The 22,169-nt window shown below is 37.9% G+C and overlaps 1 protein-coding gene and 1 non-coding gene across 11 annotated transcripts in view; both read right to left on the minus strand.

The window, feature by feature from the left end:
- The window catches only part of HPS5 (HPS5 biogenesis of lysosomal organelles complex 2 subunit 2), a 39,842-nt gene that overhangs the window by 12,212 nt on the left and 5,461 nt on the right, over window positions 1-22,169 (minus strand). For 8 of the 10 annotated variants that reach the window (XM_017673072.3, XM_017673071.3, XM_017673074.3 and 5 more), the window contains 14 exons: window positions 21,304-21,414; window positions 21,079-21,143; window positions 20,449-20,641; window positions 19,222-19,355; window positions 13,493-13,705; window positions 13,101-13,178; window positions 8,822-8,910; window positions 7,258-7,436; window positions 6,654-6,812; window positions 5,902-6,088; window positions 5,094-5,217; window positions 4,100-4,249; window positions 2,689-2,766; window positions 1,845-2,413 (listed from right to left, as the gene is read on the minus strand). In XM_017673072.3, the coding sequence (XP_017528561.2) occupies window positions 1,845-2,413; window positions 2,689-2,766; window positions 4,100-4,249; window positions 5,094-5,217; window positions 5,902-6,088; window positions 6,654-6,812; window positions 7,258-7,436; window positions 8,822-8,910; window positions 13,101-13,178; window positions 13,493-13,705; window positions 19,222-19,355; window positions 20,449-20,641; window positions 21,079-21,143; window positions 21,304-21,414 (2,329 nt within the window). The remainder of the gene's footprint in view (window positions 1-1,844; window positions 2,414-2,688; window positions 2,767-4,099; window positions 4,250-5,093; window positions 5,218-5,901; window positions 6,089-6,653; window positions 6,813-7,257; window positions 7,437-8,821; window positions 8,911-13,100; window positions 13,179-13,492; window positions 13,706-19,221; window positions 19,356-20,448; window positions 20,642-21,078; window positions 21,144-21,303; window positions 21,415-22,169) is intronic. The other 2 variants (XM_017673076.3, XM_037026734.2) reach the window with 2 other exon arrangements.
- Window positions 18,120-18,260, minus strand: LOC118974075 (U4 spliceosomal RNA). The gene has a single exon (XR_005063656.1). It is a non-coding gene; the product is annotated as a U4 spliceosomal RNA (small nuclear RNA).

Raw genomic sequence — 22,169 nt, forward strand, 5'->3', positions numbered from 1 at the left:
AAGGGTAATAGATATGTGTGTGTATATGCAATGTACCTCCTATCAATGCCAAGTTCTTCAGTTTTTTTCTAGACCCAGTGCCCCTACTCCATCTTTTGAAACAACATAAACCAATTTAATTTATTTTTTTTGTTATAGTTATAAATCAGTTATAGTCAATCTTCCTCTGATAGAAGGTTTGACTTTTGGGAATAGCCAAGTTATTTAAAGCCAATGTAAATAAACTGAGTGGTGATCTGGTTAAACCTACTTGTAGTTTAAAAATGTATGATATATGGAACTAAAGTGAGTTTTTAAAGTATGACTGGGTGAGGGCTAAGTCAAACTTATCCCCCTAAACTCAAGCAGCTGCACTGTCTCAAATTACCCAGCATACTTGCTCTAGCCAGCTCTGTTAGTAAGTTAACCACCACTCAGGCTGATGTAGACTCTTCTGCTCTCTTCCTGTGACCAGGGTTGGGTATAACCAAGTAACAGAAACAGAAACAGCAAATTTACAGTGTAATAACATCAAGCATTTGAACCCACCTAAACAGTACCTTTTCTTGTTTTACATAAAAGACAGTCTACTTCAACTCAGAAGAATCTGAAATCATTTCTTACACTTTGAACTGCTAAATGTGAGTTGAAATAGTACCAAAACTACAGATTCATGCTTCTCGAAAACTAGAAGACCTTAAAGTCAGATAATATAAAAATGTATCTCTACTTGTGACTTTATGTTTGGTAATGAATGGAAAGTTTCCTTTAAAATCTAAATAAGTTATTAGAAACATGGCATGTTATTCAAGCAGAATTTGGGATTAAGACCTCTTCAAAAGAATGAAGAATCACCTCTTCAAAAACATGGGACTATGTAGCAGCAAGGGCATGGATGGTCTCTGGGGTATGAGAGCTGGTTTCCATATGAGGATGACAAATACTGTAACCTTTAATCAAGCGTGAAGTAGAGACCAGTGGCTGTCCACCAAAATCTGAGGCAGACATACAAGCCCTTCACCCATATCCATTCTCTTCCTTCTAGACACCTGCATAGGTTACATTTCCCAGCCTCCTTTGTAGTTGGGTGGGGCTTTGTGATAGAATTCTAACCAATGGAATCAAAAAGAAGAGGCTATAAGGGACAAGGCCTGTAAGAGAGCATGTCTGCCCCTTCCACGTGCTTTCCCTGGACATAGCAACCCACTCTTAATCATAAATCCAAAGGAAAGAGAACTTAAAAAAAACAAGGAACCTGGAACCCTGGATTACCTGGATTATGGAAGGGGGGTGCCCATTCACCAGGAATCTGTCCTGGACTGTTAAATGGGCAAGAAATAAACCTCTATTGTATTTATTACATTATGAGATATTTATTATAATAATTTAGCCTACTCAACTATTATAAGCTCTCTATGCCTCAATTTCCTCACCTATTAAGTGGAATAACACCATCTACTCTGAAAAGAGATGATGCTTATCAAGTGTTTAGCATAATATGTGGCACACAGTAAGTACTCAATAAATGGCATACATTATTTCTGTATTAGTAAGTCACATGAGGGATATTTTTATATAGCTGCATTTATAAAAATTTTACTTTAATCCCAACTTCTCCATCATTGCTGTATCACTTTCTGAATATGACTGTGAAATAAACAAAACTAATTTCCCATAATATACTTGCACATCAAACCAATGTTTGAAGAACTATTAAAAATTAACTTGAGTGGAAAATAGAGTGGAGGTTGACCAGAAAAGAGGTGATTTTCCACTTGTCTGTTTTTTTTTTTAATTCAAAAATGCCAAGATGGTATTGTCCTCTATACCAATTTCTATCTTAGGTAAGGCAATCTGATTATTACCTTTCAATCCTTCAATAAAAGTATCCCAAACAGAAGGACTATCAGTATAACTAAGCTTGATACTCTCCTTTGCTCGTTTCAAGTCCAGGAGAAAAAAATACTTCTTTAGGAACTGACAAGCCAGAATTTCAATCTGCAAAGTGTGGTCCACATGTCCGCTTGTGCTTTTGATCTCCAAACTTAATACCTTCAATTCTAAACACAGTGTTGTCAGTTCAGCCAGCTCCTTCTGAAGACCATTAGCTATGCTGCATGGAGAACATACTTGCAAAAAGTCATCCAAGGGCTCCCTGAGACTATTTACAGGTTCACATGCTGTTTGATCAACAGTTTCTTCATGGCCTGAAGAGTCCCTTTCTTCTTTTTCATTATCTTCATCTAACATTTCCTTTTTTGACACATCAAACAATAGCACATCCTGGTTTAATGTCATGGATGAGTTGCCGGTATCTGAAATGCCTGAAAAGTCCTTCATAGCAAATGTTTCTTCTAACTGTGAAAGCCACTCCTGTAAAACCATTCTCAGAGACTTAGGTTCAAACAAAACCAGTGGGTCCTGTAGCTTGGTCCTACACAAGACAGACACGTATGAAAGTTATGTTTCATAAACAGATTATCTCACGCTAAATAAATCTAATGGATAAAACATGGAATAAATGTTACTTTTCAACTCTAACAAGTATCTCAGCAAGGTGACAATACAGAAAATATTAACTTTATACTAATTCTTGAATTTCAATTCCAAATGAGACTACTCTGCTCCACAGTGTCTCAGGACCACTACCGATGATCTCAAAAAGTCATTCCCCTTCATTGTAAAACTTTCTCATTCATAAATACTCACATTGCTTCTGCTGTTGCTATTTTGAGCTCTTGAAACTTGTCTTCTTCTGGAGGCTGACCAGTTACTTCTTTTCTCCCCCTAGAAAAGTGCAAAGAGTTAGAGGGGATTAGAGTTTTCTTCGACAAATATTTCTAAGTGCTTACAACTTAGTGGCAGACGTTGTACATGTTACATGAGACAAGTAGATGAGTACAGAAAATGGTCTCTGGCCTCAAGATAAGTAAGCTACAATCAGAAAGAAAAGCATGCAAACAACTAACTTTAATATAAAAGAATAAAATAAACGCTGAAGAGCAGTGCAAGCACTGTGCTATGAAAGCATGGGTCAAGGAGTAATTATTCTAACTAGGCAATCAAGGGAAGGCTTCCCTTCAGAGGTAATATTTGTTAGGAAAAATGGGGGGAAATACTGCAGGTAGAAGGCACAGCACAAACAAATGTAGTGAGTATACACACCCAGTTCTCTGACAGAACTGGAATTTAGAGTGCTTAGAAGGATGTGTTTGGAAATGAGGCTGGAAAGGTGGGCTAAGGTCAGACTTAAGGCTGCCCTAAATAACATAGCAACACATACTTTTTTCCTACAAACACATGGATTCACTAAGTTATTCTGAGGATAACACACCTTCTATTTCATCTGACTATCCAGATACATTGAGTCTGTCGGTCTCTCCCTCAGTTCCTGGGTGACTGCTGAACTTGCTTGCCTCTAATCCCCTGACCTATGTATGAGATAAGGCAGAGGTCAGATGGACAACATAACTTTGCACTGTGCCAGACTAAGAGCTCTGCTACCACTGTACTGCACAAGAACTAGGCTATCAGCAGATCAGAGGCAGGTACATGACACAACATCAATGCCAGTGCTCTCATCGCACATTCCAGAAACCATTAGTAACTGTCTTACCCAAAGGCACATGCTAGTCAGAAGTAGAGCCAGGGGGAGGCCTAGATCTTTGGTCAGCCTACTGTTAATCTAATGCCCCTTCTCTAACATCTAAGAAGTGCGAAAGGATTTGGAGGGGAGAAAGATTGTATAGGGGAAAGATAGAAGAGGTGCTAAATTAAAACTGTCTCAACAGACTTGCTACAGGTAAATGTAGTAATTTTCCAGTACTTACTTTATGGTATTCACAATTTTTATGAGCTAAACAAAGAATCCACAACGAACAAGGTCATACATGTATCTTCTCCAACAGAACAGTCTAGAGCTTTCTTCTCACCAATAAAACTCACTTCATTTACTAAACTGTCTTGATTCAGCACTAAAGGAAGGGTCTTTAACTCCAGGTTGTCTGCAGTGTTTCTACCAATTAGGCAAAGGAAGCCATGTGATCACCTGCCCCATCCTGGATAGAGAGTTAAACAGCTGACTCCTAGAATTTACTCAGATTTAGATGTAGAGGCTTACTCAGCATCTTCCTCCTTTGGGCAGGTGACTGGATTCATGTTCTCTTCACATGACTGCTCCTCACCCCTGGGTTCTGGTCTCACTCTCAGGTCAGGGCTTGTATGAAGGGTGCCAATCTTCTCTGTAGTTTTACGCACAAAGCTAGAAACACTGGAAGTCAGATACCAAACAACTAATATGAAAAATATCTCATTACTGCCAAGAATAAAAAATTCAGTACCTGAGGTCTCTATGGTCCTATTAGTTGGCAACTTGGACGTAATAAAAAGAAAGACCCTGTTCAGAGCAACTTCCCTAGGCGGCTACATATTTCATATGACCCATGCAAAATTTACAGTAAAAGGACTCACTTCATTTACTAAACTGTCTTGATTCAGCACTAAAGGAAGGGTCTTTAACTCCAGGCTGTCTGCAATGTTTCTGTCAATTAGGCAAAGGAGGCCATGTGATCACCTGCCCCTTACTGGACAGAGAGTTAACAGAATTTCTTCATGAACTTGTCACAATATATCCTTCTTTACAAGCAAATTTTGTATCCAGTTAAGACCCACATAAGCAGTTAAGCAGGGGTACCAAGCCTCTCTTAAATGTTGATCCTAGGGCAATGAGGTAGCTAGCAAGACTTCTGAAGAGTCTCCAATTCTGAAACCAAACTGCAGAGGGATTGAGAAATGGCTAATGATATTTGGAAACTGTTCCAATCAGAGATGAGGAAAAAAACAAGATTTTTAAACTTTTACTTTGTGTGTGGGGAGAGTGAAGGGGAACACAGACATATTTGTAACAACTCAAAACACCCAGCTACTCACAGAGGGGAGCTAAATTCCTCAAGATGGAAATGAGAACAGTTTCATATAACAGGTTATATGAAAAATACCCTAGAGACTTTCTTCTCATTTAAGATGTCTTTCCATTCTCAGCACAAAAGTACCTAATATGACAACTGAAGTAAAGCTAGAAATATTGTATTAAATGACAAGACTAATTAGTTTACCTTTCCTTGACAGCCTGGAGAGACACAAGAGGAGATGGAGAACGAAATGATAATGGAATGCCGAAGGGGAGAAAAGTTTCATTCTTATCTGTCTCAAACGTCACTGGAACATGAGAAACATTGTCTGATGAATGGAATCGGGGGTGGGGGGAAACAAAATCTAATTACACAAGAGTTTTAATTTTTAAATAAATTTCTGAAATGAATAAACCAAAGGAAATGAAGGATTCAATGCCAAAATCACAACTGATCCAGATGCAAATGAGCAGAACACAGGTAGGTGTACAAGATGCACAGGATGGTCCACCAACAAAACACTTAGGAAGGTACCTTCATTTTCCTAGTTACCCTGAATCTTCATAAGTAAAAAGGAAGCTTAGAGTCTCTATTAATCTCTTCTCAACAGTTCAGTCACAGGAATAATTGAACATCAGTAAGTGAAGGTAATGGCCCCCAAAACTGTTGTAAGTTTTCATTCCTGATGGAAAATAATTTGGTTAGCCAGGATAAAACTGTTCTACTCTTTCAGTTAATGGCCTCCTTTCTTACCTCTCCAGCACTTTGATGCCTAATCAAAATTAGGTACTTTATCAATGTTAGCCTAAGCACAAGCAGAAAAAGCACAGCTACACATAGGCCCATTCTTCTAGTGGTAAGCAGGTCTACGGTCTGAATAGAAAGTCTATCAGCACAATAAAAATTACTAGCACCTTGTAGAAAACTCTATGTTCAAGATAATTCTGACAAACAGAAGTCACAGAAAACAACTGCTTCTCATCAGCAACTAATAAAAAGAAACATTCATCACCTTCATTTCCATGTGAGCCCCAACACTGATCTGGTTGGTCCTCTTCTTGATGTAAGGTGAATTCTTTAAGTCTCTCATCTTCTGAGAGGGTTTGGCTGTGAAGGGAACAAGAGTCTTCATCTGACTGACTGCCTCTTCTACTACTAATAATACGATAAATACCAGAGTCCAAGATGCTAAAACTTTCCTAAAAATAAAAAGAATTAAAAAAAAAATCAAAATACTCATAAGGCAATATAGCTTTTTAAGAGAAAAACCAAAGCTAAATAAAAGTAGCAAGTCAATCATAACAATTATGGCTTATTAGAACAAACTGGCGAGCCAGGTTTGAGCTCTTGGCAACTGGATCACTCTCGTAGAGGCATCTTACTACCGTATTTCTCCAGCTTGGCTCCATAAAGCCTGGTAGCAAGAATGGGGATTAAATGGGACAATCCTGAACTGGGCCGAGACTCAAATTAGCATGAAGCACCTGAAATCAAACATCAGGAGCAATTTAACTTGCACTGGAGGCTACATGAGGTACCTCTGCCAAGAAAATATAATAAACACTGACAAAACAAAACATGGCTCCAAAAGAGACCTAAATGGAGGCCTCCTAAGGCTGTCCAATAGCTAAAAGAAAGCCCCTTCCTGACATCCCCCTAAAAAATCTACCACTTGAAAATTAAGATGTTTTGAGGTCCTAGACGTAAGTTAGTACATCCTGAGTTACTGTACAATGAAACCCTCTTAAAAGTAAAAACACCTACATGTGATGAAATGGAGCTTCTCCTACTGCTGCAAGCTGAATCGAAGGGTTCAAATTTTAAGATCAATTCTTCCAGTTGAGATAATAGATCACTATAGGTGGTGAGGTCCAGCTGAGATTTCAAATGCTCCAATTTATCTACAGTCAAAGATTTTCTTCCCTAATAAAAGAATAATAAGTAGAAACCTGACAGAATAGCTTACAATTTGTCACTAAATCTATACTCAATGGCAACATATTGAAAGAGGCCTAACAGAGAGTACAAAACCTCAAATGAGCCTAAAGAAGGCTTAACAAACTAGTGAGACTAAATGAGAATTATCTAAGGAATTAAGAATTTCATTAAGATTAATTATACGTACAATAATCCCCCTTAAAATAAGGCCTGAAATTCAAATACATTTGTGAGTAAATTTTAAAAATATTTAGTGGAAAGTATACCCTTTTTTATTACCCTCCACCCACCCCTAGATTTGTCATGCTTCCCTTGGGGATTTATTACTCAGGAATCTGTAGGTCATATAGAAAGGGCTAATGAAGATAAGCATCTTTGTAGAACAACTGGTTTTAACAACTCAGATGAACATGTAAGCTCTTGAACTCACTCTGCTGGCAATGACAGAATTTTGGAAAAGACAGCAAGTGCGAGCAGCCAGGTTCCATAGGCCTCTCCTTAGCAGACGTTCCACACAGCGTTCCACAGATAACAGGGAAAGATGTGTGACTTTCCCATTGAGGTGTAAACAGAAGAGTTCATTCTTGCAGACAGCCACATCCTGAATATCTACAAAAACCAAAGGGGTGAACACACAGGAAGTTAGCCAAATATTCCTTTTCCATTCTAGCAAGGGCTGAAATTAGCCTAATAAATTCACTTTTATGTGAGATTTGGCTTGACTGAATTTCAGGTCTATTTTTATATTTGCATTTCAATGAAGATATCATATTTTAGACACTCTTCTAAAAAGACCAAGAATAAAAGAGACAAAAAAAGAAACACATCTCTCTGTTCTACAATCCTATGTTTAAAATGCTATTTTCTGTGCAAAGGAAATGGGACTTAAAAAGAGCACTCTACGTTAAAAGCCAGACTATAACATTTATGAGAGTTATAATTTGATGTCAATGAATGGATTTTAACACAGCTTGTAGGTCAACAAACAGCTCATGAGAAAACACCCATCTCAGCAGAACATCATGAAAGTACTTAGAAACTAGTTTTAGACCTCACTTGTATGTGGAATCTAAAGAAGCTGAACTGAAAGAAACAAAGTAACATGGTAGCTGCCAGGAGAGGTAGCAGATATTGAGGCTACAAATCTGCAGCTAGATGAGTAAATTCTAGAGCTCTAACTGCACAGCACTGTGAGAATAATTAACAATACTTACTGCATTATATACACCAAAGTTGATTAGAAGCTGGAATGTAAATGTTCTCACCACAAAAGTTCATAATAATATTGCAACATATAAATATAATAAATTCAACACTTTGTACACCTTAAACTTAAACAATGTATATGTCAATTTTTTAAAAAAGAAAAAACAAAAAACTTGTTTTTAAGAGACAACTTTAGTAAACTTAATTCACAAGAAATCAAAGTTGATTAGATTGGTAAATAATGGTTCGTTCCTCTTTTTTATGTTTTTGCAAAGTAGAACATGACCCCAAAAGTCCACATATACTCTCTGAGCAGCAATGCTAGAAATGCTGTATTTCCTCCATTTTTGGTTTTAGCTAAAAAAAATATAAAAATTGATCTTCTCTGTCTTGGACATATATAACAGTGTTGTTTCCACAAGGGCTTTTTGAACCCCAAACTATTAAGACCCAGGAGTTAAAGCAAGACTTAACAGGAATAAAGATTTAGAGTAAGTACAGGGGAAAAATTAATCCTTTCAAATTCTTAGTCATGGTTACTGATATTAAGAATAGATAAAAATTATATTTAAAATTACCTATGAGAAACTAAATAACTGAACACAAATTTACAAATGTATACTTGGGAAGTACCTTACAATGGAAAACATCCTTGATGTTCACTTTTAGAAGAGATGTCACCTCATTCTATTTTTCTACTTTTTATACTGCAAGAGAACTTCCTACAATAATTTAGTCTTTCACAAGCAGGAGATTACAAATTATGTAAGGAAGAAAAATATAATTACCTTTGACTTCACTCCAAAGAAGAACTTGAACATTCTGAGGAATGAATATATAAATTCCTCTTTCTGTCCAAGTCAGCACACAATGCTCACTGAAAGAATAAAAAAGAAATTAGTCAAGAGAATTCAAGTTTTATTAAATATAAAAGTTTATAATATAATTTGGACCCCCACATTGGCTACCAAAAAGTTAAAATTAGTTTGCACAAAGGAACACATGAGGGATCTACTTAATCAAGTCCTAATACCTCTTTTCTGTCTGTAACAATAGTCTGCTAAAAAAAACCTGCATAATATGATGGCAAATTAGGAAAAATAAGAGAAAGAAAGAAAAGCTTGGTAAAGGCAGGTATCTTACCTGATGTTTGTTAAAGAAGCTAAACTTCTCATATCTGGTATAACAGGGACACATTTTTTTTTTGGTATCATTAATGTACAATTACTTGAACAACATTATGGTTACTAGACTCCCCCTGTTATCAAGTCCCTCCCACATACCCCGTTACAGTCACTGTCCATCAGCATAGTAAGATGCTATAAAGTCACTACTTGTCTTCTCTGTATATACTGCCTTTCCCGTGTCCGCCACTGCTAAATTATGTGTGCTAATTGTAATGCCCCTTTTTCCCCCTTCTCCCTCCCTTCCCACCCGTCCTCCCCAGTCCCTTTCCCTTTGGTAACTGTTAGTCCATTCTTGGGTTCTGTGATTCTGCTGCTGTTTTGTTCCTTCAGTTTTTTCTTTGTTCTTCTACTCCACAGATGAGTGAAATCATTTGATACTTGTCTTTCTCTGCCTGACTTATTTCACTGAGCATAATACCCTCTAGCTCCATCCACGTTGTTGAAAATGGTAGGATTTGTTTTCTTCTTATGACTGAATAATATTCCATTGTGTATATGTACCACATCTTCTTTATCCATTCATCTACTGACGGACACTTAGATTGCTTCCAATTCTTGGCTACTGTAAATAGTGCTGTGATAAACATAAGGGTGTGTATGTCTTTTTCAAACTGGAGTGCTGCATTCTTAGGGTAAATTCCTAGGAGTGGAATTCCTGGGTCAAATGGTATTTCTATTTTTAGTTTTTTGAGGAACCTCCATACTGCTTTCCACAATGGTTCAATAACAGGGACACATTTTAAACAGACTTAACGTACCTCACTACCAATAACTACTGCCCTAGTGAGCCACTTCTGGGATGGCAATATTTTGACATCCTTAGTTGTATGTGGGCAATAAAAGGTTGAAAACACCTGGTCAACTATGTGCTAGGAGCTTGGTTAAAGGCTCTACCTGTATTATCTAACCTTGTAGCAACTCATCAACATAGATGTGTTACTCTTATTTATAAAAAGAAAACCGAAGTTCAGAGAAATAAAAAAAAATGTCCAAAGCCATTCAGCATGAATGTAGAAGAGCCAGAATTTATACCAGGGACCATATTGCTCCAAAACTTGGGCTTTTTCCTCTATACCTTACACAATCTCCTTCTTCCCTCATTTATCCTCACTGACCCACCCACTGCTATCTGAAGTTCTGATGATTCTAAACAAGTCATAGATTTCCTAAATGCCAAACCCAACAGCCCTTCCTCATGCATTCCTGTCTTTTGCTCCCCAACCAGGAGCCAACCCTACTGACTGTTTCTTACTGAACCTCCCCTCCCTGGACTCTGGGACACTGCACTTTCTTGGTCCACTTTTCCTACACAATACTCCCTATCCCCTGCCCATCTGTTTCTATATTCCTGTGCTCACACATCTCATTTATTCCCTCATAGTTGCTACTATTTCTAATATACCACTGGTAATCTCTACTTCTTCCTTCTGGTCAGGGCATTCTCTAACGACATCTCAAGGATCAGCAGAAGTTCTATTCCCCTCTACAATCCTCCCCGACAACCCATAGCAACTGCTCTTCCTCCTGCACTCAAACTATTTTTTGTCAACCCTGTTCATTTGGGACTTGTTCATGTACTGCACTGTTACAATTCTTTTTTATTATTGTTAAACTTTTCATAGAAATAACCACATCTCGCCAACAAGTTATCATCCTGAGAATAGGAACCTTTTTTTTCTTTATGCCCCCAAGAGTACTAGAAATGGTGCCAATGTAACTATAAAACTAAGAATGATATTTAACAGGAATTTGGTCCTCACACAAATGTTAAACATTTTGCCAGTATGAAAAACCATCACTCTCCCTATAGCAAAGTAATCTTTACCACAAAGATGGAAGAAATAGTCAGGATCCCAATCCAAAGTAAGGAAAAGTGGCAAGCTGCCTATAAGAGCCAGGAGAGAAAAAAGGAGGCTAGATGATCCTTGAGAAAAGAGCTACAGATCCCTGAGTAAAGAGATACAGGATCATGATTTTCATACTGAACTTGATATTCAGCTTGGAAAGATTCCTTAGGAATTGAAACCTAGATTAGATTGGGGGAAGGTGTTATCTAAGAGCTGTGATTTATACATCCCTCATCCCCTTCTTCCTTCATGATAATAAACAAACTAATAGCATGGTTTAAGTCAGGGAAGGGAAAGTGACACCAGTGTACCCAAAAGGAAACAAAGTATCTAAATTTGCTTCCTTGAGGGATTTGTAGATATAACAGTAAAAGTTACCATACAACACAACTGTACACACCGGAAGAAAAGTAAATAAATAGGAACAAAAGCCCTGTCCATGATGGTTTTCCAAAAAATTCTTTGTTGAATTTTTTAATCTAGCTGTTACTTGAGAGCCTTTTTATATGCCTAGCATCGTGCCCACAGTGAAGGAGCTGACCATCTGGTGCTGGGGTGCATATTCAGGTGCAGCAAAGCGGTGATGATGGAGGAATGAACAAGATGCAGAGACAGTGCATGAGAATAAGTGCCTAATCTAGCATGCTGGAGGAGTCCACAAAGGCTTCAAAATGGCATTAATTATTGCTTAAGCTGTGAGTAGGCAGAGCCAGATCACATAGGGCTTTGTTTGCTATGACAGGTACTGTAATAGGAACTTTAAATAGCTTAGCTCAAAGGCATAATTCTACCAGGAGACCCAAGTGGACTGTGCCTTTGCATATGTCAGAAACATATTTTTGGGTAAGGGACTTCCCTACACCCCACATTATCATACCACAGTCAACAAAAGACACAGTCAGTGTCTATTATGTGCCAGGCACTATGCCAAGCACTGAGAATAAAATAAGGGGCAAAACAGACATGAAGCCCTCATGAGCTTACCATCTAGGAGTAAGACTGGCATAAATACTATATGATTTTATAATCATAAACTGTGGTAAGTACAGGAAGAATTTTTAATACACTTTATCTAATTATGGGCAAATAAACAGCTGTCTTTCTCCAGTTAACTTTCAGGATGAATTATGGATTCATATATTGTCTACAATTTACTTTTAAATACATCAGTGCAGGTAGTGTGACATATACATACCTCAGTTAGGGGCAATTAATGAACATTTCAAGTGTTTCAAAAATATCACATTCAAAGAGCAGTTACTTGAACTATGAGAGAACCCAATCAGGAGTCAACACTCCAGCATACCCTTTAACTACCTCTGAGTAACATGCTCTGAATCTACATTAGAGATCTTACTCATTTGCCACTGATGAAATTCAAGACACATAGACTGGCTGGAAATCAGACACTGGCACCCCATGCCTACAGAACAAGGTGTAAGAAATGGCAAGCCCAGCAGCTGACAGCCTCGAGTGGCACTCTGTGCTGCTACTTAAATAGTCAGTTTTGCACCTCATCCAACCAGAAGGGTCACCAAAACCTTCTGTTAGAATATGGCTGAATCTGCCTCAAGTAGATCCTTCATGGAAGGTTAGAATACCTAAACGACAGAGAGCTGAAATTTCACCAAGCTTACAAGAACAAGTTCTCCAACTATTTTTGCGCCTACTTGCTAAGAAACATACGTAGATGTGGCAGACTTGAGTCTGAGACTTTCTTTCATTGTAACATCCCACCAGGTAGGGGAAGTATGAAAGACAAGTACCTACAGCTCTTGGCTCTAACTGTCAGAAGTTCCCTGACAATCATAAAGTACCCACTTAGTTTAGGTCGGTTCAGGATGGAAAGAGTAGCATATTTCTGTATCTTTTTCATTCTGCTTATATCAGAACATTTCATGTAACATAGTCATTTCCTCATTTTTCTAAAACTAATACAAAAACATCCTTTAAAAGCTAACTGCCTCACAATAAAAATCAAAGAGAAAAAAGTAACTGTTCTTTTTTCCAAAGGAACCAAGGAAGAAACATACCTAAGATGTAAGAGTTTGGGGAAGGACAAAGACTGGGAAGATCCAACTGAGGCTGGATGATCATACTGAGGCTCTGATCTAGGAAGTAAACACATCTGTTAATGATTTAATCAAACATAAAAGTATGCTTTCCCTTGTACAGGAACATTTTTGTACCTCAAAAGAAACTCAAGAGCCTTACTGCACACCCTTATTCAATTTGCTTTAATGATAGGAAAAGTAAATACATTACAAACTTTTTGTTCTCTCTGAATCTTCTAATAAAAATTCTACTTCACTCTTAGAAGGCATAATAAAATCTTTAATGCACATAGAATTAGATTTCAACCTAACTCCTCCATGGACATTCCTTAAATACTCCTATGCGGGGGGTCAGCCATACACATCATTACCTTACAGTAATCACAGGAAGAGGTGGAGATGAGAGGAGTTTCTTAAACTGATGTGTACTTATAACTTCCCCATCAAAGTTCACTTCCCACATCCTGGAGCCAGGACGAGCACAATATATCAGAGGTTGCTGGCCTGTAGAATATCTTCCAGGGAAGAAACAAGCTCCGTATTCTCCATCTCTTTCCTTATTTCCAATTTTCCAAAACTTTTCTCTAATACCCAAAAAGGAAAAGAAAGCATGTTTACTTAGAAAAAAGTAAAAAACAATGGCATTACAAACCAGCATGGCCATAATAACCCGATCCATAGTATTCTTTCTTCATTCACATTAATATAGCTCTGGTTTGCCATTAACTGTTTCTGTGACAAGACACAAACCACTTCACATTAGTACTCAATGTATCATCCACAGAATGAGGGACTCAGAAGTAATGGGAAGGCCCCTTTCAAATGTAAAAAACAAAGGTCACCAAACCATTTCATACATCCTTAAATTTTAATTATTCCTTCATAAGCCACCTTGCCAAATATTCATGGGACACTCAATAGCAGATACTAATGTATTACTCCATCCCTGCCTCTCAAGCCACTCCCTTGCCACAAACACCCAATAAACTTACTCACTCTTCAAAATGCCACGTCCCTCTGAAACTTTATGCCTTGGAACATTGTTTCCTTATGATACATGAGCTAGATATACAAACGAGCTTAGCACACTGCCTGGGACCATCAAAGGTGATGAGGAGGAGGAGGTCTCTTCCTAAAAACTCCTTTACTTATTTTTCATAACTTAGCTCCATCATTCTTCCTCCAAGAAACTTTTTTGCCTCCCATAAGCTAAATTACATGCTTCCATGCTATGTTTTCATAGCATTTACCACATTATACAGGCAACTGTGTATAAACTGTGACTTCCTTTGGGAAAAAGGCCACTTCCTACTCCCTTTCAGTTGGATTCCCAGTGTACACCACGGCATCTGGCCCACAGAAAACACTCAACAACACCTTGCAGTGCTCCATATACTTAAACTTTTTTATTAGCAAATTATCTAATATGCTCTCTAGGGTGAATTTACCATGTGACCTTAGATAATTCAATAAATATAGATGTATTTATTTGTTTCATGAATAAAACATAACATCAGCTTTACTATGAGAATATGGATAAGAAAGTGTCTAGAAATGTATACAGAGCAATGTAAGAACTTACGGTTTTATTACTTATGTTTCTTATTTGGGGAATGAAGTTACTTCTTGTTTATTTTATATCCTCCAATACAGTGCTTAGGATCCAGAGGAGTGCAATAAATGTTTGCTGAGTGACCAAATAGTTAATTCGTACTCACCTGTGTGCTCATTAATCTTGCTTTCCACTTTCAAACAACGTGACAGGCACAAGGCTAAGTATTTCATAGACATTACCTTAGTTAATCCTTAAAACTTCCTCTACATTCTGGGTGGGAACACTGACATTTAGCAAGGTTTAAAAAGTGGCAAAACCAAACCATAAAACTCTTAGAAAAAAACACAGGCAAAAATCTCTTGAACATAAAAATGAGCAACTTTTTCCTGAACACATCTCCTCGGGCAAGGGAAACAAAATAAAAATGAATAAATGGGACTACATCATGCTAAAAAGCTTCTGTATAGCAAAGGACACCATCAGCAGAACAAAAAGGCATCCCACAGTATGGGAGAATATATTTGTAAATGATAGATCCAACAAGGGGTTACCATTCAAAATAGATAAAGAACTCACACGCCTCAACACCCAAAAAAGCAAATAACCCTATTAAAAAATGGGAGGAGGATATGAACAGATACTTATCCAAGGAAGAAATTCAGATGGCCAAGAGGCACATGAAAAGATGCTCTACATCACTAATTATCAGGGAAATGCAAATTAAAACCACAATGAGATACCACCTCACACCAGTAAGGATGGCCAACACAGAAAAGACTAGAAACAACAAATGCTGGCAGGGATGCAGAGAAAGGGGAACCTTCCTACACTGCTGGTGGGAATGTAAATTAGTTCAACCATTGTGGAAAGCAATATGGAGGTTCCTCACAAAACTAAAAATAGAAATACCATTTGACCCAGGAATTCCACTCCTAGAAATTTACCCTAAGAATGCAGGAGCCCAGTTTGAAAAAGACATACGCACCCCTATGTTTATCGCAGCACTATTTACAATAGCCAAGAAATGGAAGCAATCTAAGTGTCCGTCAGTAGGTGAATGGATAAAGAAGATGTGGTACCTATACACAATGGAATATTACTCAGCCATAAGAAAAAAACAAATCCTACCATTTGCAACAACATGGATGGAGCTAGAAGGGATTATGCTCAGTGAAATAAGCCAGGCGGAGAAAGACAAGTTCCAAATGATTTCACTCATATGCGGAGTATAAGAACAAAGGAAAACTGAAGGAACAAAACAGCAGCAGAATCACAGAACCCAAGAATGGACTAATAGTTACCAAAAGGAAAGGGACTGAGGAGGATGGGTGGGAAGGGAGGGACAAGGGCGGGGAAAAAGAAAGGGAGCATTACGATTAGCATGTATAGTGTGGGGGGCGGGGGGCACAGGGAGGGCTGTGCAACACAGAGAAGACAAGTAGTGATTTTACAGCATCTTACTACGCTGATGGACAGTGACTGTGAACGGGGATGTGGGGGGGACTTGGTGAAGGGGGGAGCCTAGTAAACATAATGTTCTTCATGTAATTGTAGATTAATAATACCAAAATTAAAAAAATAAAAAAATAAGAAGACATATGCACCCCTATGTTTACCACAGCACTATTTACAATAGTCAAGAAATGGAAGCAACCTAAGTGTCCATCAGTAGGTGAATGGATAAAAAAGATGTGGTACATATATACAATGGAATATTATTCAGTCATAAGAAGAAAACAAGTCCTACCATTTGCAACAACATGGATGGATCTAGAGGGTATTATGCTCTGTGAAATAAGCCAGGCAAAGAAAGGCAAGTACCAAATGACTTCACTCATCTGTGGAGCATAAGATCAAAGAAAAAACTGAAGGAACAAAATAGCAGCAGACTCACAGAACCCAAGAATGGACTGACAGTTGCCAAAGGGAAAGGGACTGGGGAGGGTGGGTGGGAAGGGAGGGAAAAGGGGAATATGGCACATTATGATTAGCACACATAACGTCGGAGGGGAGCACAGGGATGGACAGCAGTATAATACAGAGAAGACAAGTAGTGACTCTATAGCATCTTATTATGCTGATGCACAGTGACTGTATTGGGGTATGTGGTGGGGACTTGATAATGGGGGGAATCTAGTAACCACAATGCTGCTCATGTGATTGTATATTAATGATGCCAAAATAAATACATAAATAAGTGGCAAAACCAGTACCTGAAATCATATGGCCAGACTCCATTATCCAATGTTCTCTCCATTATATCTTAGTTTCTATTTGTTCTATTCCTAACTGGGATCCACCTTATTCATTAACAATACTGACAGAAAGTAGACAGTTGTCAGGAGAAGCAAATTCATATCAATCACTTCAGTTAGTTACTAGGAGCCTCAATTAAAAAAAATAGATCTGTTTGCTGCGAGGGAATACAAGTTGAAACAAACTAAAAATTTAAAACATAATGAATGTTTAAAATTATTATACTATCTCTGTTCCCCAAAATTTAAACAGAAAGTGGGCATTTCTAAAACATGTTATTTTAGAGGCAGATTATATGTTATTCTCACAACCAACTCTAGCCACACCTCTGTGAAATGGGAAAATAATGATTAGCAACTCTATTGCACAGAGGGAAAAATAAACCTCCATTTAATTAGCTTTTTATTTTAAAAGTCCTTCAAGTACACCATTTCACAGATCCTCAAAACAACACCAATAAGGTGTTAATTCAATTCAGTGTTCTGACTACTTGTCAGAATTTCAGTCAAATTTCTGAATTGGGCCCTTTGGTAGTTTAGTTTAAAAATTTGTGAACAAGTATTTTACCAGAATCTCAAGGGTGGAGTTAATGGTCAAAGTCCATTGCCAAAGGATGTATTAGAGGTAACTAGGAGGTACCAGGAAGGGCATAGAATCAAGACAGAAAGGTTCTGGTCTTGCCTGCCTCTTCCCAACTGTGTGATGTCAGGAAAGTTGTATCACTCACTAGGCCTGGGCTTTCTGATCTACAAAAATGAAAAGCTGACTAGATGACCTCCAATTCTGTAAGTCTAACTTTATCACTGATCTATAGTCTGAAATAAGTCAGAACCAAGTATATCATCCTTCCTACTACTTCTGTGTAAACTGACCATTTGCATTCCAAAGCCTTGCCTCTCTGCTGTCCAGCTAGGTTCTCTGATATCAGACAAATGCCACCTGCTATAACTGGCCTTTCTTGTTCCAAGAAAATAAAACCAGCGTACACCTTCTCCTCATTCTTCCCTCTACCATCCCTGACAGCATACATTTCTTCGAACCTTTTGGAATAAAACAGTCTGCTTTCTAGAATAGCAGTTTTCTGAGATACATGAATGACCTGGAAATAAAAGACCTTCCAAGCCTGGATAGTTCTAAGGGAATCAGTTTCCAAACTCTGATTTTTCTCTATCTACACTTTTCTTCAGTCTCCATAGAGACTGTCAAAAGGTGCAAATGCCGACTACATTTTAAATTGTCATGGCAGGGTAACAGGAAAAGTTTTCAGCTAGCAATAATCATGCCCCAGGAAAACCTCATTGGCTATGATATTGCCACTGCACAAAGCTATATATACACTTTCTAAAAATGATCTGAGAATCCACCTTCTTAGTGTGACATTTAAGGCTGTCAATTTCAGCATGGTGGCAGTTTACCAACTTGTTCTCCCACAACTGCCCTACTCAAGCCAGACTAGCAGGTTTTGGAATATGTGTAATTCTTTCCTATTTTTCCCCCAGGAGGCTGTTCCTTCCTGTTAGAATTTCCTCTTCTACTCCTCTTCCTCCAAACTTCACCTACCAGAAATTCTCATCTGGAGAATTTACTGAAGCTGGATGGTGGGTTCATGGGATTCATTATATGATTCTTTTTTGTATGCTCAAAATTCTCCATAATCAATTTTTAAAAGAGGACATGGTCCTGAAAAATACAGTAGCTGGCAGGGCCAATAAAAAAAGAAATGGCCAGTGAAAATTCCCATACAGTAAGAATGGCTGAAAAACTTCAGCACAATGATATATAATATTCATTTCAAGCTGTTTTCTATTCTGTCCTGGACTTTATCAGCTACTGCTAATAAATTCCTTTGCCTTTCACTGAACCTTTGGCTCCATCCTTGAGATTTCAGTAAACTATCTGTCAGCTTCACAAAGTTCTTCAATATTCTTCCTCCAGTTTTACCCATTAATAAAACTCTACTGAGTACACAACAAATTCAAACACACAACAAACTCCATTAAGGAAGACTTCCTGACTCCCTCTAACAAAACAGGCCTTCCCTCAGCCTTCCCTCATGACAATGCATGCTTCATGTCGTGTCAAATGAGTATTTGTCTTACTCGCCCAATGGTCTGTCTCAGTCTCCTCTACCTCCTCTCTACTCTCTAACATCAGCATGAGCATAGCTGGTTCTTTACTATTATCTGTACAACTTAATTGAGAGGTTTGGGCTAGATGACTTTTAAGTCCCTTCCAGTTCTAAAATTCTGTATATCCTATGAATCATGGAATCATGGTTGGGCAATATACCTCTCAGTGTCACACAGGAAGGTTCGAGTAAGTGAAGATATAAGTAGTCTTCCGTCCAAATAATCTAACTGTACAACACAGGAGTCGACTGTTGTTATTGTCTGAACAGGAAACATAACAAAGGCAGCAGCTACCTAAAAGGGACATGACAAGGAAATAAAATTTATTTATCTTTACATATATATATATATATATATAATATCTTCTTCTTTACCTTTTAAATGAAAATAACTTAGGTAGCAAAACAAAATTTTTAAAAGGGCCAAAATTTGATTTGCCTATTAGGACATAAAAGTTTCACTCATTTAAAAGTTTTGGGTAATAATTTGCTACATAAGCGCAGAGGAAAATTCTTAAAGCTCTATTTGTGATTAATCAAAGAAGTTGGAATTAAAAACATGAAGCAAGTTTTTATATGTGTGAGATAATTTTTCACCTATAAATAGTATTCCTCCCTTTGAAAAAAAGATAAATTTGGGCTATACTCTGTATAGGGTTCCAACTTTATTTTAAATAAAATCTATGTTAGGAATCAAGTGGTAACTTTGATAGGCCATAATGACCAAACCAGAGGAATATTCTGATGTGTTAATTAAAATAGTTTAGTCAAAGGCAGTTAGATCTATTCTTTTCTGTTAGGATCCTACACAGAGATAAGCCAATGAAACAAGTTCCAAGTTCCAAAAGCCTTGGAGGAAAGTGACAGTGAGAGTCTGGTCTGTTTTGCTTTAATGACAGGCTGGAGCATTCTGTTTGGGTAACCTGAGACTCAACCCTTCTACTCCAGCTGTGGTCTGGGGACCCACATGGCTGATCATAGTGCTGGGATGCCTTTAAGATTCCATTCACAATAAGTTGCATACATCCTGAGAGAAAATATGTGTATTTCTGATCAATAGGGACCAGTAGAATAGAAGCCTGAGCAACTGGTGCCAACAGGCATCTTTTCTTTCTTAATAGCCTAGTACTAAAGAATGCTTTATTTAAGGTGAATTATGGAGTACTATAATAGACAATGTGCAAATTATTGATATTAGCTTACAGAAGCCATTTTGCAACTAGGCTACCATGTTTATTACATACAAACAAGCCTCCTCAAGATTAATAATCTGGGCTCTAGATCAGTCCCCCAAGAAATACAGTAGACAGATTACTGTGTCCTTTAATTGAAATTCTGTAAGAAACACCTTCCCACCCACATACATGAAGAACTGGACTGGTTCTCACCTTTGCTTGTTTAGAAGTGTTGAGTTTGATGGCAGAAACCTTCCCCATATGATCCCCTACAAAAACTCTAAGAACAGCTGTATCCCAACAAAGAGCTGTAACTTTTCGGCCTTTATGTTCTGAAGACACACAGATTCGTTCTGGTTTTCCACGACGCTCTTGATTTAATTCCCAAACAATTACAAGACCTTGACTGTGAGAATTGAGTCAAAGAAGCAAATTTTTGGTAATGGTGAAAAGGTACAGTTACTTTGCATTACATGTATAGGAAGCTCCTGTTCTTCAGAAAAAGTTAGTAGAAAGTCAAGATATTAATATCCTTGCTTTAGGTCACCAATCTAGTATAACAGAAGAACTAGATATTCTAAATTATCTCTTCACCTCCCACTTTTAAGGCCACTGGAATGTTGTTGCCTTGTATTAACATTTTCCACAACCTTAGGGTAACCACCCCTCTGTCCTGGTGTGCTGGGAACTGAGAGGCTTCTCAGAACACAGGACTTTCGGGGCTAAAACTGGAACAGTCCTAGCAAACCAGGGTAACTGGTCACCCTAACAAACACATGACTACATCTTGTCAATTTGAAACACATTTGGAAAAGATCAGATAGTTTTAAAAGAGTTTCTTACCTGGTAGCTATAGCAACATAATCATCATCATGTAAACAACAGGCAACCTGAGAAACTACACCTTCCTAGAGTGCAAAAAGGAAAAATATTCTCAAAAAGAGTAGTTTTTTATTTATAAACCTCAAGTTTTACATTCTTCTCTTATTCCAAATGATTAGAACAGAGAAATTCTCATTTATGAAAGGTATTCCAAGTGGTGTATGACAGAGTCACCCTTAATCTTACCCTGTGTGAAAGAAAAAGCCTGTGCTTCCAGCCTTCTTTCTGAATGAGATTGAGTCCTCCTCCTGAACTGCCCAAAGCCAACCATTTTCGAGACACGGCTATGCTCGTGCACTAAAACATGTAAACACACAAGTGTGAGCTCATCACATCATTTAACTGAAGAAATTATCTACTAGAAATACATACTGAGGAGCTGTGTACCAGGTCTCTACCCTCCATCCCCTGCTCATCTGCACACCCTACAATGGCACTTAGGCTCTTAAACATTTTGGTTTTAAATTTTTAATTGAATCTAAAAATGCCTGAATAGTCTCACTTGCATAAATGAGTAATTTTTCCCTTGGCAAAAGCCAATTAGACCATCTATCTTTTGTGTAATTTGGGTAGGTTATTCCAATGTTGACCACAAAGGTGGAAGATGAAGTAAGTTTACAGGAGATAAAGCAACCACTTTAATCATTTGCTCACTTCAATCATTTCTAGCCTGTATCATCAGCACAAAACATCCACAGCTTTTAGAGCCAAGTGAGATTGCAGAGCACACAGTTGCAAGTCACTAGTATTATGTTTCCCCACACCCTCAGCCTGCTGATTCCTGTTTTTATCCACAAGAGAAAGCACTGGCCACACTGTGCCCAACACCCCATGGCAAAAAATTTTGCTTGACTGATGGACATTCCCAACCCTCTTCAACCTTGTTTGTTTCTACCATATAAGCTGGAAAATTTAAATATTCACTTACTCGGTTTCTCTTGTAGCTAGGGGGAGCCGTGTGACTCAAATCCAGCTAGTTAAGACTAAGCCTGCTGGGACTTCTTAGAAAGCTTTATCTTCCTAGATAGAGCTTAAAGAAAAGAAAGTCTCTG

Source organism: Manis javanica, chromosome 11 (genome assembly GCF_040802235.1).
Source record: "Manis javanica isolate MJ-LG chromosome 11, MJ_LKY, whole genome shotgun sequence".
In the NCBI taxonomy this organism is placed as follows: Eukaryota; Metazoa; Chordata; class Mammalia; order Pholidota; family Manidae; genus Manis; species Manis javanica.